This window comes from Macrobrachium nipponense, chromosome 10, assembly GCF_015104395.2.
Source record: "Macrobrachium nipponense isolate FS-2020 chromosome 10, ASM1510439v2, whole genome shotgun sequence".
NCBI classification, from domain to species: Eukaryota; Metazoa; Arthropoda; class Malacostraca; order Decapoda; family Palaemonidae; genus Macrobrachium; species Macrobrachium nipponense.
The window spans coordinates 53,040,153-53,057,480 of NC_087204.1; the positions used below are offsets into that span (position 1 = coordinate 53,040,153).

The following is a 17,328-nucleotide window of genomic DNA, read 5'->3' on the forward strand; positions in this document are numbered from 1 at the left end:
TTCCAGTATATTTTGCATCTTCCAATCTTGGATGGTCTGGGATGCAGCTTAGATATTTGTCGAGCTTATTCTTAAACATATCTACGCTCACTCCTGATATATTCCTCAGATGAGCTGACAGTACATTGAATAGACGCTGCATTGTCGATGCTGGAGGATAGTGGATTAATGTCTTGTGTGCTTTCCTTAGTTTTCCTGCTATAGTTTTGGGCACTATTAATCTACCTCTGCTAGCTCTTTCTGATATTTTTAGCTCCAATTCCTTCTATCTGTTTCCATGCCTGCATTATCATGTTGCATTCTCTCCTCCTTTCTAGACTATATAATTATATAATTTTAAAAATTCAGTCTTTCCCAGTAGTCAAGATCCTTAACTACTTCTATTCTAGCTGTAAAGGACCTTTGTACACTCTATTTGTGCAATATCCTTTTGGTAGTGTGGGTACCATATCATATTGCAATATTCAAGTGGACTATGAACATAAGTTTTATAAAGCATTATCATGTGTTCAGCTTTTCTTGTTTTGAAGTGCTGTAACAACATTCCCATTTTTGCTTTGCATTTTGCCAATAGAATTACTATTTGATCATTGCATAACATGTTCCTATTCAACATCACACCAAGGTCTTTTACATGTAAATTGAAAGTTAGGCTAACATTGTTTGTCAAACTCAGATTGTTTATAGGTATCTAGCCCTAGGCTATTTGGTCTACTATATATAACAGTAATTTTCTAATAGGAAACTCACTGATGTGAAATTTTATAGTTAGGCATCACCAGGAAACTCACTGATGTGAAATTTTATAGTTAGGCATCACCTAGTATAGGTTAATTCACCTTTAAAGGTATGGGATTAACCAGGTGTAATTTGTAGCCTTCAAGATATGCTACGACCTCATAGTCTATTTGGTCTATATACTGTTTTTGGTCGATATAAAACAGTAAATTACTAATGTGAAACTTTATAGTTACACTATCACCTAGTGTAGGTTCTTGTCTGGTCCAGATTAACTGTTTTTGGTCTATTAACCCCCAAAAGACGAAGAGCCACTTTCTTGGCTTTCCAACTCCTGATGCTGAGCCACTCTAGTGGCCCGATTTGAACCGCGCGCCAATACTTTCAGAGACAGGTTTCCTACACCAGTACCGTGCTCTCTGATGCCGCATCAATACTTCAGTGTCATTAGCTAATTGTTATTACATCACAATGACATCATTATAATCCCATTACTTAATTGGTTAAAAGGTTTATAACATGGAAAAAAGCAAGAATTCCCGGGAAAACTTTAGTCTCGGCGTTGGTTTTGAGTGTTCTATGACCGGCTCTCGATAACTACTATCTTTTATCATTAGTTTTGTAATTATTATAGGTTAATATGGGATAAAGACATGATAGAATGATAATATAAGTTTTAAGTGATAACAGGAATTACCAGTAATGGAAGAATATGTATATCGTATACGTAAGTGAATGCGTAGCAAACGCTAATATTTCTTAGAATGAATGTCAAGATATTATGGTTGGAGTCTTGGTTTAGAGTGATAATCTTTATCATAGTTCTTATTTTTCGTAATTATTACTTGCTGATGTTGGATAAAAACGTAATAAAGAGAAAATGGTGTTAATACAAGCTGTAAGTTGTGTATATGCATCGCATATCAGTAGTTGAAAAATATTACCTTATTTATTTTAGATTGAAAGTTATGGCATCCCCTTCAGTTTCAAATGAAATCACTGACATTTCATAAAATGAAATGTCAGTGATTTCATATCTAAGACCCCGTCGTACACATGCACACTTGCTCTTACCAACTTGCTTGCATCCACACCTTCAACTACTACATATTCACACTTGTCACCATTGGCGATCCGGAGACTACCCAGCCATGCAACAACTTTCACACTAACAACTTCCCCAGCCTCACATGATACTTTTACACTCTCTTTCACAGTCAACAGCACCTCCTTCCATACCTTATTGTCTACGCTTCTATTCCTATCCAAGTACAACCCCCCTCGTACATTCCCTTTCATATGCAATTCAATCATGTTTGCGCTTGGATGGATCACCATCCCACACTTCTTCAAAAACCTGTACCCTAACAGCATATCATGCTTATTCATTCATTCATTCCTTCGATCACCCAAAAGTCACTTTCAACCATCACTACCTCTTCAGTTTCTAACATTTCACGTAACATTCCCACCACAGGCATACCTAAATTCCCTATTCCTCATACTTCCCCTTTACATTTCCTAATCTCACATTCACTCCGCAATTTACCACATCCATTCTTGACCCTTAATGGATGGATTGATCCCTGGGAGTAGCAATAATGGGTTTGGGGTGATGGACAGATTGATCCTGTAGTTAAACAATATTATGCACCATCGATTTGAAAAGAATCGGGCGGGAAAGATGCCAATACTTTTATAGCCCATAAATTCACTTATAGCAACTTTTATACTGACTAAGATCACATGTGTGGGCATCTCAGGACTTCAGTAGTGCTTGTGACTTGAAGGGAGAATGCACTGCGTCTCTCTCACGTGACATCTTTTTGTAAATTTGCTCGTAAAGATACCAAGGGGTTACTGTTATTTTTTGTTCTTGTCTTTTACAATAGTAAGTCGTTTGTAAATGTAATTTTAAAAAGAAAATTGGAAAGAAATATTAGAAAAAACATTTAAAACTAAAAAATGTTACTGAATCTTTGTTCTCGGTAAATTTACATAATTATTTTCAACAAATATGCTAAGAATTTGTTATTGCTTTTATATCTTATCTGTTTTAATATTGTGTGAGCAGTAGTTAAAATTTTACAAAATAAAATAATTGTATTCATTAAAAAAAACATATATAATATGGCAAAATTTACGATTGTAGGCCCTACAAGGGGTTGTAAATATAGTCATTTTCAACTTCTCATGGAAGGTAGGGAAAATCTTTCAGAATTTTTTTCTTTTGCCATGTATATTTGCATATCTTCCTCTTTCCATTGATATGTTTTTTGTAAATTGGGCAACCTCAAAGTTTACCCGGCCTGAGGATCTGCATGTCTGTACTCGTATATTTACCCGTTCAGTAAAGGTTAAAAAGAACATTGACGCTGCATCCGGTATCAATCAAAGCAACCAAATATGCCCCTTTGCACCTTACTTTTACACTCATGCATTCATGGGCTCTATCCCCAAACCCTTCTTCATGCAACAACCCTTGTCGTACATGCATCACTCTTACTGCCCGCCCACTAGAGGACCCACCCAACTGAATCCCCTTAACACCTAGTTTCCCGAATTCCCACACACTCACCACATGACCTTCCATTCCACATTCAGCACACTTTCCATGCTGTTCTTTACACATCCTAGCATAATGCCCATTCTTTCCACGGTTGCCGCAAACCATGTTTATATGGGTACCCCGACATCCAGTAACTATATGCCCTGTTTGCCCACACCTATAACATTTAATGTCCCTATCTCTCTGACACTCACTAACTAAATATCCCGTCTTCCCACACCCGAAACAAGCTCCTAACGCCCACCGACATTCATTCTTCTTATGCCCTAATTTCCCACATCTATAACACTTCTGCTCTTGCTCACAGCTAACTGACCCTAGTCTTCCATCTCTCTTAGGTTTCAACACACTTACACTGCTTGCTTTTATGCTCCTATCAACCACTCGCTCTGCCATTCGCCTCGGCCCTTCTAAAACTGCCTCCCTATAAGCTCTTAAACTCAGACATACCTTCATTTACTTTGGTCCTAACACTGACACTTCTGCTCTCTTTCATACACTTATTTAGCTCATAATCCCAAACTATCTCCAAAATATCAATGTTAACCTCTCATTCGTCCATCTCATTTTCTCCTTACTTTTTAGATTTATAAACTCATATACACTCTCAGGCACAGTTTCTAACAACTTCCTCACTAGCTCCTTACACTCTTTTATTCCCTCATCCCCAAACTTTTTCCTAGCCAATGTTTCTAACCAGCATACATACACAGACAATGACTCACCAACATTCATTCTTGCCTCCTCAAAGTCATTCTTCCTCCTAGTATATCTAACACTACTCTTTGCCCTCCTATCCTTTTCCATAAGCCTAGTCTTAACACTCTCATTTGACACATCTCCTACACTCATCATTATCCCATACATGCTTAACAAGTACCCTGTCAAAAATTCTCCTAACCCCCAACCCAAACTCTCCTATTGTCTCCTTACTATGCCATGCAATATTTCTCTTATTCCTTGAAAAAGTCCCTTATCTCCCTACTCCCATATTCCTCATACCGTGCACATCGGGGTACCTCTCTCATATACACTACCTTTTGTATTTCTCGCTCACTCTCACTTCCACTACTTCCATCTGACCCCTCTTAACATCTTCTGAATACAATAAATCCACTTCCATAGTGACATCCATGCTCTTAGTCATGCCTTTCTCACCCTTCTTATTTACTTGTTCCCACCTACCACTACCCAAATCACTCTCATCCTGTTCCTTACTCTCAGCCCTTTCCCCAACGTCTTCAGTCCTTGTCTCATCCTGTCCGTGATCCTTACTAAACTTGTTTCCCTTAGTCTTCTTTTTCTCAGCCCCCTTTTTATCCTTATCCTCAGTCCTATCTTTGTCCTGTCTCGTTCCTTTCTTGTCCTCATAACCACATCACCCTCATCACTCGTACTCTCATCTACTCTCTCTTTCATGTTCTTCACCTCTCCTGGCCTGTCACAAGGCCCAGGAAGCCTACCTCCAGCAGCTCCCTCTCCAATAATTCCCTTCATCTCTTGCACAGCATTCATCATCAATCCCAACTTCTCATCCATCTTCTCAACCATCTGCTGTTCGGCCTCTTTCACTTCCTCTTTCATTCCCTTTTCCGCATTCCTCATCATCCCTCTCAACTTTTCCAACTCCCTCTTATGCTTCTCACACTCAGTCCTCAACCTCTCATTCTCTACTTCCACTTCTTTCTTAGCTTCCCTCACCTGCCAAAGTTCCTCCCTAAGTCCCCTAACCTCATCCAACTCTTCCATCCTTACCTCTTCAGTAGTCATACCATCCTTGCTGTCCCAGCCTTCTTGTTACAGCCACACCAGTAGTCCCTGTTCGGGCGCAAAAGTAATGTGGTGGAATCACAAGCTGAAAAAAAGCAAAAGCGAGCAAGACCTCCCCACATTACGTTAACCACTCGTGCCTTACAAATTTCCCTTTTAAGTTATTTTAATTACTAACAGGACACATTTTTCAGCAAGGCAAAAAACACAATTGCAATCACATTTACTCAACAGGAAACTTGACACAGTCAGGGCGAGACACTGTGCTGTCCACTGGATTCAGTTGCTGAGACACAACAACCACTGAATATCATACACCAAAAAACCCAAACAAGCACCAAAACCACACAACAACTCAAAACAACATGACAAATCACTAACAAACAAACACACCCACGACACCAAAACTTCACACAGCTCAACAAACACCACAATTCCAACACAAACAAACAGCAATCAACACCAAGACTACACAACTCAAAACACAACAAACCAGCAACACAAACAAACACCAATCAACACCAAGACTACACAATAACTCATAACCACAACAATTCACAAATCAAACACAACAGAAACTCACAAGCTCAACAACCTTCGGACGGACACAACAAACTCAATTACACAATATCAAAACAATCCAGAAAACACAACAGCAACTCACTACCTCTGTCCAAAAAAAACTGTCTCACTTGACTGATTGCCGAACACAGACTGCTCACTTCTGACTCCTCAAGGCTCCGCGACCGAATCTGCAGACGAACCCAACCACCCACTAACAAGCAATTCACTCACTAACTACCTATACAAACACAAACAACCTAACGAAGACAACAACCAGTCTCTCTCTCTCTCTCTCTCTCTCTCTCTCTCTCTCTCTCTCTCTCGCTCTCTCCTCTCTCGTCTCGTCGCTATATCTCTCTCTTGGCCCTCTCCTCATCTCCGTCTCTCATATCTCCCTCGTCTCTCTCTCTCTCTCTCTCTCTCTCTCTCTCTCTTTCTTATAAGCGACCCTTGAGAACATTGTCAAATGGAACTACTACATCACTCTTCCATAGTATCTAGGTCAACCAGTTCGATACAGAAATAAACTTTCTTTAGAATTACCTGTGAAATAGATAACGAGGCAAAATTCTCACATAGAACTGTGAAAGCTAGCATTACTGAGTTCTTGATATTTTTCATTTCAGGTGGGTGAAACTCTTCAGAAGACATTTACTGAAAGTCCAGAGGGTGATAGATCAAAACACAGTTTAGCTTTTACTCTTCATTGGAAGGATGTTTCATCACCTAGCCTTATGGTAAGTACCAATAATAGTTTTGCCTTGAAAGTAATTCTTGGATTTTACGACATAACACATTTTAAAAGGAAGTTGTTGTGTGTTACACCTTTTCATTGAGCCATAACTGATAATTTATGAATTGTTCTCTGGCTGTGAACTCTTAGCGAGCCTCCGATAATAATTAGTTTTGTTTTTAAAAGTAATTTTTGAGTTTTATGACACTCCATTATAAAAGTAATTGGTCAGTGTTAAACCATTTTTCATTTGGTTACAACCTTTGCAATTTATGAATTGTTTTATGGCCTTAATCCTTAATGAACGGATACCCTCATGTTAGTAACAATAGCTGGTTTTGAGTGGTGGGTAGATTACCTCCTGGTGAATATCAGTCGTGCGCCATAAGTTTGTAGAAATCGGGTGGGAAAAAGGTTCCAGTATTTCAATAGCCCTTGAATTTACTAATGGTAACTTTTAGACTGGCTTAGCTCGCCGATTCTAGGCATCTCATGAGTTAGTCATGTACTTGACTTCAAGGGGGCATGTAGTGTCTTTCTTTTTCACATGACATTTTTTATATATTTGCTGATAAATATACTCAGGGGTTGCTGTTGGCTTTAGTTCTTATCTGTTATGATGTTGAGTGATCTGTAATTATAATTTTACAACATAAAATAAACTATTAGAAAAAGATGTATACAGGCAGTCCCTGGGTTACGACGTTCCAAGGTTACGATGCTTTTCAATTGTATTCAAAAGAAATTATTTCCAGGGTTACGACGCATGTTCAGGGTTATGACGCATGCTCCAGAGTTACAACACCTACAAACGCTGATCTGGCAGATGAAATATGACACCAAAAATGCAAAATAATCAATACTTAAAGTTTTTTTTTATGAAAAATGCAACAAGAATGCAGTTTACATAGTTTTGAATGCATCCAAAGCATTAAAAGTAAGGTTTTCTTAGGATTTTTGACGATGTTCCGGCTTAAGACGTGTCTCAAGAACGGAACCCCCGTCGTAACCTGGGGACTGCCTGTAATTTGATATTTACAATTCTGTAAAAGAGGCCCCACAAGAGGTTGTAAACAGTAATTTTCAACTTCTCGTGGTAAGTAGGGAGAATTTTTTAGAATTTGTTTTCTTACACCATGTGCATTTGCATGTCTTCCTGTATCCATATTTCTCTCATGTCTGCCCAGATATTTTCCACTCTATTACCCTGTCTAAATTCTACATTCCCTCTTCCCTCTCTCCCACAGTCCTCCTAAATTGCTCCCCTTTTCCTCCTTCAAGGTCCCAAATCTTAATTTTAGATCTTCTCTTTCTCCTTTTGGGTTTACCTCTTATTTTAAAATCCATCACCACCAACCTATGCTGTTTAACATATGCTTCTCCCAAGATCACTTTGCAGATTGTCACATTGCTTTTGTCAGCTCCTCTAACCAGGATGTAATCTATTTGGCTTTGCATGCCTCCACTTTTGTAAGTTATCAAGTATACTTATCTAACTTCTGAAACCATGTGTTCATACAGGTCAATTTAAAACTCTGAGCCATCTCCAATTAAGAATACCCATCTTCATTTCTGATTCCAAATCCATGGCCTCTGTGTACGTCTTCATACCCGTCTTATTTAGCGTTGACGTTGACAGGCAAGGTGGCAGCACTCGAAAGCCAAAGTAGAGGAGTCCTGGGGGAGTTGGGACTACTACAGGGGCCAGGGCTGGGGAGGGGGGCTACGCACCTCCAAGAAATGCAACCCAAGGAGGGTGAACCCCATAGACCAAGCAACTCCCAAACAACAACCATCTTGGTTGACTCAGAATCTGAAACCAAAGAATTAGATGTCATAGCCTCCCCCCTCTCAGGAAGAGTATTAGAACCCAAGGGAGAGGGGGCTACATTAAACATAACATTATCCTTAGGGACTCCCAATACCTCCAATGACGAATCGATGGGAGAAAAGAAAGGTGACGGGTACAAACGAATTTGCAACAGGGAGAGCACTTGTGGAAGAGGGAGAAGCCGAATTGTCCAGATGAGAAGAAAAACCCTCCCAAGAAGGACAAGTAGACACTGTGATGTTCCCTCTTCTTGTAAAACACCCTTCACTGCGACTTAGGAACAACATTTCAGGCAGGGATTAGTAATAGTATGATAATTAGCGCTGCACCTACTGCATGTCTTATGAGGATCAGTGTTTGTAGACACTATAAACCTGGAGCACAGGAATCCGGGAATACCCGGGCACATGCGTTGACGAGGCTGTAAAGACTCTGGGGAATCTATTACTAAACAGAAACACTCATACAACAAACACACTGAAAAAGAAAGGAAACACGGGCACAAATCAACCGGCTTGAAAAGAGAGCAAAAGCATAACCATCTACTCTCCAGGGTGGTTAAGAAAAGACTAACATGTCACGAAGTGCTGTGCTCGGTCTCTGACCAGCTATCACCTTGTACATACAGGAGTTGCCAGATTTCACAGATTCCTTGCTTTACAATCTTTGTTTTTTAACCGGTTTTCGAGCTGGCGCTAAGATTTATCGTATTGTTAAGACCGAAGGTTTGTTAGCTATGAAAAATACAAATTGAATAAAAAGTTGTAATTTTTTTATGCTTTGAATAGCAAAATCATTACCAATCCAGTTTTGCAGTAATGGAAAATGTTTAATTTTAATTTTATTTAATGATTTTTTTTTATTACTTTTGATACTTCCAGGTCAATCCCTTGCATCAGACACCTATATCTGGTGAAGCCAACATAATACGCTACGTTTCTCGTCTATTTCCTTTATCTTCACCCTACAACTATGAAGCCACTGGAACATTTACTTTAATCACAGAAACTGATAATCTACTTGATCAGCTAACAAATCAGATGATTTGTGGAAACAATAAGGAGCGTCAGGCAGTTTTACGACTTTTGAATGGAAGGTAAGAAAAGTTACTTTCCTTTTCTGAATGTTTCTGTACAACTTAGAACCATATTCCAGTCAGAACAAATGGATGTAGATTTTGCTCTACAGTGGTGTTTGGGTCTAAATTCAACTTCTATTCTCTGTTATGATATTAAATCATGTAGTGAGTTTTCATATTCTTCAGAAGTTTATTTCAAGGTACATCATTGTAAATTGCTCATTCTCAATGCCAAGAGGTTGTGTAATTTACAGAATATCTTAACAGTGAAATATGTTTATGATCATGACCATTCATATTTCACCTTCAGGTTCCTCTGGTGCATGTAAAATTGTATCTACAAATATTTACGAGCAAATTTACAAAAAGACGCCGTGAGACAGACATAATACATTCCCCCTTGAAGTTAGAAGCTCAATCCGTCCACCACCCCAACCCTGTTATTACTATTCCTGAGGATCAATCCATCCACTAAGGGTTAATCAAATTTAAGTACAAACATTAGGAAATGAGAAGGAAATTAATCAAATGTAAGTCCAAACATAAACTTTGACTAATTATAGTTGAAATATAACGGAAGAGAGATACAGTTGGTTCCTAAAAGCCTTTTAGGGATTCAGAAACAACATTAACAATATTACAGTACTGTATATATCTTGGACTTCGAATTATGCAATCTGCAGTAAAGCAGTGTGAAAAAAACAGTCTTAAGTTAGTTTTACAGACACTTGAATAACTTTTGAATAAATTCATTTGACTCAGGCACTGTAATTGATGGGTTTTGATGTTATACTGATGATTTCTTTTTACTGACTTACAATACAAATAACAACATTGTGATATATCTTTTATATGCTTACATTGACAGCATCAGTGTAACATTGTGATATATCTTTTATATGCTTACATTGACAGCATCAGTAGTATGTTTGTGTGGGGTAAGAAAGGAAAACCAAAATTTTTCCAGGGTTATCAAACAGATATTCATATGGTTTTTAGTGTGTATGTACCCTATGATTGCATTAATTCAGGTACCTATGATGTATTTTGAGGCTGTAATGATATAAATTGCAATAATGCTGTATGGTAATATGTAATGCATATGCTTAAAATATATTTCATATATGAATGTGAAAACAAAAGATGGTAGGTTCTGCTTATGCAAATCACTATGTTAGACTAAGGCCATTACTATAATTCAGAAAGAAGTATACTTTGTGAGGAATGGACTCACTGGTTATCTGCCAAAATATACAGGTTTTATTCTCTCTCCTCATACACAATAATTTACCAACAAATATGGTAATTTCTTGTGCTAGGTAATAACAAATAATAGAGCATTGGCAGAACTATGATAAAATATTGCAAAATAACTAGAACATTATTTACATACTTTTATGATACTCAGGTTCAGAACATTTGACTATAATTGGCACAGGGTCTTTGCTAACTGGATCCAAAGTACAGGTGTAGTCATGCAGTGTGGATGGCTTATATGTTTTGTGCTTGTTACAACCTCCCAGGTTGCAGTACAGGTTCTTTTTAGGTCTTTATATTTAGAAGAGGGGTTGAATCCTGAGCCGTGATCAATCCATCAAACTGCTAATAGAAGGGCAACACATTGTCCCGAGAGAAGAGGAACGATAATACTTCTTACCTGGCATCAGCCTCCCTACTTGTCATCTAACGAGTCTAGTAGCTCTCACTCCCGTATAGCAGCTGGACGAGGATGACACGGCAAGTAAATTCAAATCCAATGCCAGGAAATAACGACGACACTTGTCCCGTAAAAATCCTCCGACGGGAAAAAAAGGGGTTGAAACAGTGGTCGTAGATGACAGCCTCTGCGAAACTCCCCACTGCAGTGTGAAGGTCGCAGGTGACAACAACACCTGAGCGGAAAATGCCGTGATCCAAGGACACACACGTACAAGAGACGTATATCTGCGTCTGCCAGAATCCGTTAAAGAAATGTCCAAGCGAGTGGTCCGAAAGGTGTAGGTTCTAAGTCGTCCTCCAAATCAAAATAAATGCTGTGACGGGAAACAGTACTGGTGAGATCTTGTCAACACCCAAACTGCCGTTGACCGGTCCACCATGTCCACTCATCACCTTCCCAGTGTTTATAAAAACTCAAGGCAAAAGAATAAAACAATCATTAAAACAATAGTTCACTAATACACAAAGGAGGCACAAAAACACTAAGCCACTTAACTTCATGGCAACGTATGAGTAAACATACTTGGCAAAAAGTTAACTTAAATGTAAACAAGGCTGATTTAAACCAACAAAAGTAATAACTAATTTACTTTAACCTAATAGTGCATAAATTTCTTTTTCCTACTACTGTTTTGTGTTCGTTATCTACAGTTTTCTTGCATAAAATGATTTACATTATTTCCTTAATTTTTCACTTATACATTTATATACCTTTCAACTTATTGTCCTTGTGACCTGGAAAATAACTACAGTGGACTCCCCCCCACACACCCATACCTGTGAATAGTTAAAACCCATGAATACTTAGAACCCCACTCTAAAAATGCTTATAACTGCCTATCTTGAAAGGTCAAATACCAAATGTATACTTTAAATAACATCCTACTTCAAATGTAATATAGCACTTTTCCTAGCTTGGTACTCTATTAATGTTTGAGATTATATTATTAATACAATTTCAGTCATGTTAAACATTTTACCAAAAGACATATATGTAAAGCGAATAACAGAAAGAGAGAGAGAGAGCATTGAATTGGCATCATCATACATGTGTCTGACCATCAAGAGTGAAATTATGAATGATTTCAGTATCTTTTCCATGAATCTTTTATACATTAATTGACTGTATCCAATAATATTGTATGTATTCTCATATTACTGTACAGTGGTACCTCGAGATACGAAATTAATCTGTTCCGAGGCGCCCTTCGTATCATGAGTTTTTCGTATCTTGGACCGCATTTTACATGTAAAATGGCTAATCCGTTCCAAGCCCTCCAAAAACACCCCATTAAATTTCATAATAAAGCTAAATTGACCTATAAACAATGAAATACTACAACAATTTGGACCATTCAATACCTAAATTAAGAATAAAAATCCAAACCTGTAAATAAAGTGTTTATTAGTGTACAAGAAATATTATTACTGTAACGTAAAATGTCGAAGCTTACCTTTCAAGTGAGGCTATCTCCGAAAGTGGCAGCAGAGGAGGAGGAGGAGGACAAACGGCAGATACGTACACTTAACTTTACAAAACACATAAAAAAATGTCAAAAAACAAACTAAACTTTACAAAACACATTAACAAAACTGTAACACTTAACTTTACAAAAAACTTAAAATAAAATTTATTTTGTCTTTTTTTGATTTTTACATTTCGTTTTACTTTTTTATAGTTTACGTAATTTCAATTTCTTCACCACCGAATGGATGCCAGTCCGTTTACGGAATTTTTCGAACCACCCATGAGAAGCTTTGAACTCTGGGGTTGCTGTTGATGTCCCCTCTCCGCCGTCGTCTTTGGCTTGGGCAATCAAATCGCCGAAAATAGCGCTGGCCTTCTGGCAGATTGCCGTCTCGGTTATCGTATCGCCATCGATTTCTTTGTCCTCGATCCATACAAGAAGCAGCCTTTCCATTTCATTATGCACATGGCTCCTCTTGTTGGACAAAATAGTGACGCCCTTGGAAGGTGTAGCTGCTTTGATGGCTTCCTTCTGCTTAAGGATGGTGCCTATCGTCGACGGATTTCGGCCGTATTCCTTAGCGATCACACTCAACCGCAAGCCAGCTTCATACTTTTTTATTATCTCCATTTTTGTCTCCATAGAAAGCATTCTCTTCTTTCTGTGAACTTCAGCAACTTTCTTGGGACCCATGACTCTATGTACTGTACGTAATTAAGTTACGTTCTCACAACACGATAAAGTAGCACAACATGATAATATGTACGTACTGCAATGAAATCACTAACGAATTTACGTTACTAAACGAAATCGTTGGAGCGAACGAATGCCGATTGCGTACGGTAAAGTTTCGGGTGCGAAGTGGCCGAGGTAAAGCAAGCCAACACGTAGTACGTATGTATAGAAGATGCATGATGGGAGGGATGCTGTCCAATTAGAGAGAAGGATTCATGGCTTGGCTAGCATCAGGAACCAATGGGAGAGCAGGAGGATGGTGGCGAGTCTACTATAACTAAGATGGCGGCGTGCGGCGCGAGTTTCAAAATTGTTATGGGGCGAATCTCGGACTTTCAGAAACTTTTTGTATCTTGAAAACTTTTCGTATGTAGAGCAGTAAAATTTTTCGTCTTTGCTTTCGTAACTTGGATTTTTCGTAAGTTGAGCCTTTCGTATCTCGAGGTACTACTGTGTGTATATATATATATATATAGATATATATATATATATATATATATATATATAATATATATATATACAAAATTTCAACTTCATCACCACTTTCAAGTTTCTGTTTTTTAGTATCACTTGGTTCTTCCTTTTTACTTACTCCTGCTACCAAGGAAGATTGCTTCTGCCTACTTTTCACAATGTTCCTGAAACGACTCAGGCAAACATCATCGAACTGTGCAAGCATACAACCTGTGTGAGCCTTTTTGGGGTGTCTTTTTTTTTCTACAAATGATTGCACTTTATGAAAAGCGGCTAGAACATCCTTAATTTCTGCCGTTGTCATAGGGTTGTCGTCCTCCTCCTCGCCGCTGCTAGAGAACTCCTCTTGAACGACATTATGTTGCATGGCCTCCAACTCCTTCAGGTCATCCGTCGTAAGCTCCTCTTGGTGCTCCTCAAGAAGGTCGTTGATGTCGTCCTCGTCGACGACCAACCCCATGGACTTGCTGAGTGCAACGATCTTGTCAAGATCTGATTGCAAAACAGTTTCAGGATCGTCAACTGTTTCTGAATCTGCAGCACCAGCTTCGCCCACGTCGAATCCCTCGAAGTCTTGGGCGGATACGGCATCAGGCCAGAGTTTCCTCCACGAGGAATTCAAGGTTCGCCTCGAAACCTCCTGCCAAGCTTGGTCGATAAGTCGGATGCATATGACTTTGTCGGAATGCTCCTTCCAAAATTCAGGCAAGGTGAGGTTTTGTGGTATCAGTGATGTCGAAACATCTCTTGAAAATATGTTTCGTATACAGCTTCTTAAAGTTTGATATCACTTGCTGGTCCATGGGCTGGAGGAGAGGGGTGGCGTTAGGTGGAAGATAAAGAACCTTGATGAAGAAATACTCCGCTAGGATATCTTCCTTGAGGCCAGGAGGGTGGGGAGGGGCATTGTCCAACACCAGCAGACATTTCAGAGGGAGGCGCTTGTCTTCCAAGAATTTCTTCACTGTCGGGCCGAAACACAGATTTACCCACTCCGTGAACAAAAGCCTCGTTACCCAGGCTTTCGCATTAGCCCTCCACATCACTGGAAGCTTCTCCTTAAGCACTTTGTGGGCCTTGAAGGCTCGAGGAGTCTCGGAATGAGAGACCAGTAGGGGCTTCACCTTGCAATCCCCACTGGCGTTAGAACAAAGTGCGAGCGTAAGCCTGTCTTTCATAGGCTTATGCCCGGGTAGCTTCTTCTCTTCCTCCGTGATGTACGTCCGACAAGGCATTTTTTTCCAAAAAAGGCCAGTCTCATCACAGTTGAAGACTTGCTGAGAACTGTAGCCTTCCTTGGTCATCATCTCGTCGAACGTCTTTTTAAAGGCTTCGGCTGCTTTCGTGTCCGAGCTGGCAGCCTCCCCATGCCGCACCACAGAATGGATCCCAGTCCGTTTATGGAATTTCTCGAACCACCCATGCGAAGCCTTGAACTCTGGGGTTGGCATTGATGTCTCTTCTCCTCTGTCGTCTTCGGCCTGGGCAATCAAATCGCCTAAAATAGCGCTGGCCTTGTGGCAGATTGCCGTCTCCGTTATCGTATCGCCAGCGGTTTCTTTGTCTTTTATCCAGACAAGAAGCAGCCGTTCCATCTCGTTGTGCATGTGGGTCCTCTTGCTGGACAAAATAGTAACGCCCTTGGACGGTGTAGCTGCCTTGATGACATCCTTCTGCTTCAGGATGGTGCCTATTGTCGACGGATTTCGGCCGTATTCCTTGGCAATCACACTCAATCACATACCAGCTTCATACTTCTTGATAATCTCCATCTTTGTCTCCAAAGAGAGCATTCTCTTCTTTCCGTGAATTTCAACTTTCTTGGGACCCATGACTACGTTTATACTGTATGTAATTTACGTATAAGTAGAGTAAAATTCTCACACAACACGATAAAGTACGTATACTTCAACAAAATCACTAACGAATTTACATTGATAAACAAAATCGTTAGAATGAACGAATACTGTATGCGTACGATAACGATGCTGGCAACGAGTGGCCGAGGCAAGCTGCTACGTAGTAGATGCATGATAGGAAGGATGGTGACCAATAGGAGAGAAGGATCTCATGGCGGTGACTAGCATTAGGAACCAATGGGAGAGCAGGAAGATGGAGGCTAGTCTACTCAGTTGGCGGCGCGAGTTTCAAAATTGTTATCGGTGGTCCGGGCGAATCTTGGACTTTACAGTAACCTTTCGTATCTTGAAAAATTTTCGTATGTAGAGCCGTAAAATTTTTTGTGTTAGCTTTCGTATCTCGAGTTTTTCGTAAGTTGAGCCTTTCGTATCTCGAGGTACCACTGTATTATAAAATACTAACATATAGCAGGCAATGTTTTGGTTTGGAAAATCAGCTGATGTCGAATATGAGTTTATTTCGGTGTACTATTTAACTCAATTCTGAGCCAATTTTCTTGCATCTAGTTACCATAAACAAATACGTATCTAAATACTTTAGTTATACGGGACAAGGTCATTTTTCATTATACAACGTGTTTTTAAGTCAAGATATGACTTGAATAAGTCTCATTTTGAACTAAATTAAATTTTATTTTTTATTAACAGATGGGGGCCATATTTATTGTGTAAAAAAAATTTATGTGATTCTATTCTCTATTTCCACTTGATATCATTGTAATACGAGCTGTACATTGTTATCTGTTATCTGTTATCAGTGTGAAAACAATAGTAAAATGTGTTCTTTCAAGCCCATTAGTTTTGATTAAAATTATTTTCCCCCAATTTTATCTATGGTTGTGTTTCATGGCATAAGTTTATGGGAGTTTTATCCTTGTTGCCACTGTAGATAATAGTCAGATCTCCTTCGCTACCTTACTTGTACGGATTAGTCAAAACACACAAAGAAAATAACCCTATGTGGCCTATTATCAGTACTGTTGGTTCAATTTCATATAAACTTTCGAAATATATCACTAAGATCTTGTCCCCGGTACTTGGAACCATCTCCGATTCTCGTATATATAATTCTCTAGATTTAGTTGATAAATTAAACAAAATTGCTCTCTGCCCTACTGATAGATTCGTTAGTTTTGAAGAATGTTCTCCTTTTACTAAAATCCCTATAGACTCTATTTTAGAATATCTTAGTAATGAACTAACTCAGCATGAATTACCTCTACCTATAAGTCACATTATTTCACTCACGAGTTTGTGCATTTGTGATTGTAAGTTTATATTCAATGGTGAATTTTATCAACAAATATTTGGCATGGCAATGGGAAATCCTTTATCACCACTACTCTCAAACCTCTACATGGAATTCTTTGAAAAACACTACATACTTAATATCATTTATATTCCTGTAAAGTGGTATCCTTATGTTGATGATATCTTAGCTGTTCTTCCTGTCGGTATTGATGTAAATGATTTACTCTCTAAATTAAATAACCAAGTACCATCGATTAAGTTTACTCTAGAATTAGAAAAAGACAATTGCCTCCCTTTCTTAGATGTTTTGATACATAGAGAACCATTTCAATGTAAATTCAGTATTTATAGGAAACCGACCAACAACTTAACTTATGTTCATTTCTTCTCAGGCCACCATCTTAACCCTCTTACGCCGACTGGACGTATTTTACGTCGACATTTTTTGTCTCCCGTTTGCCGACTGGACGTATTTTAC

The 17,328-nt window shown here is 38.9% G+C and overlaps 1 protein-coding gene across 6 annotated transcripts in view; it reads left to right on the top strand.

Annotated features, from left to right (window-relative positions):
* The window catches only part of LOC135223616 (aminoacyl tRNA synthase complex-interacting multifunctional protein 2-like), a 166,373-nt gene that overhangs the window by 111,306 nt on the left and 37,739 nt on the right, over positions 1 to 17,328 (top strand). For all 6 annotated transcript variants that reach the window (XM_064262222.1, XM_064262224.1, XM_064262226.1 and 3 more), the window contains 2 exons: positions 6,268 to 6,378; positions 9,087 to 9,301. In XM_064262222.1, coding sequence (XP_064118292.1) covers positions 6,268 to 6,378; positions 9,087 to 9,301 — 326 coding nt within the window. The remainder of the gene's footprint in view (positions 1 to 6,267; positions 6,379 to 9,086; positions 9,302 to 17,328) is intronic.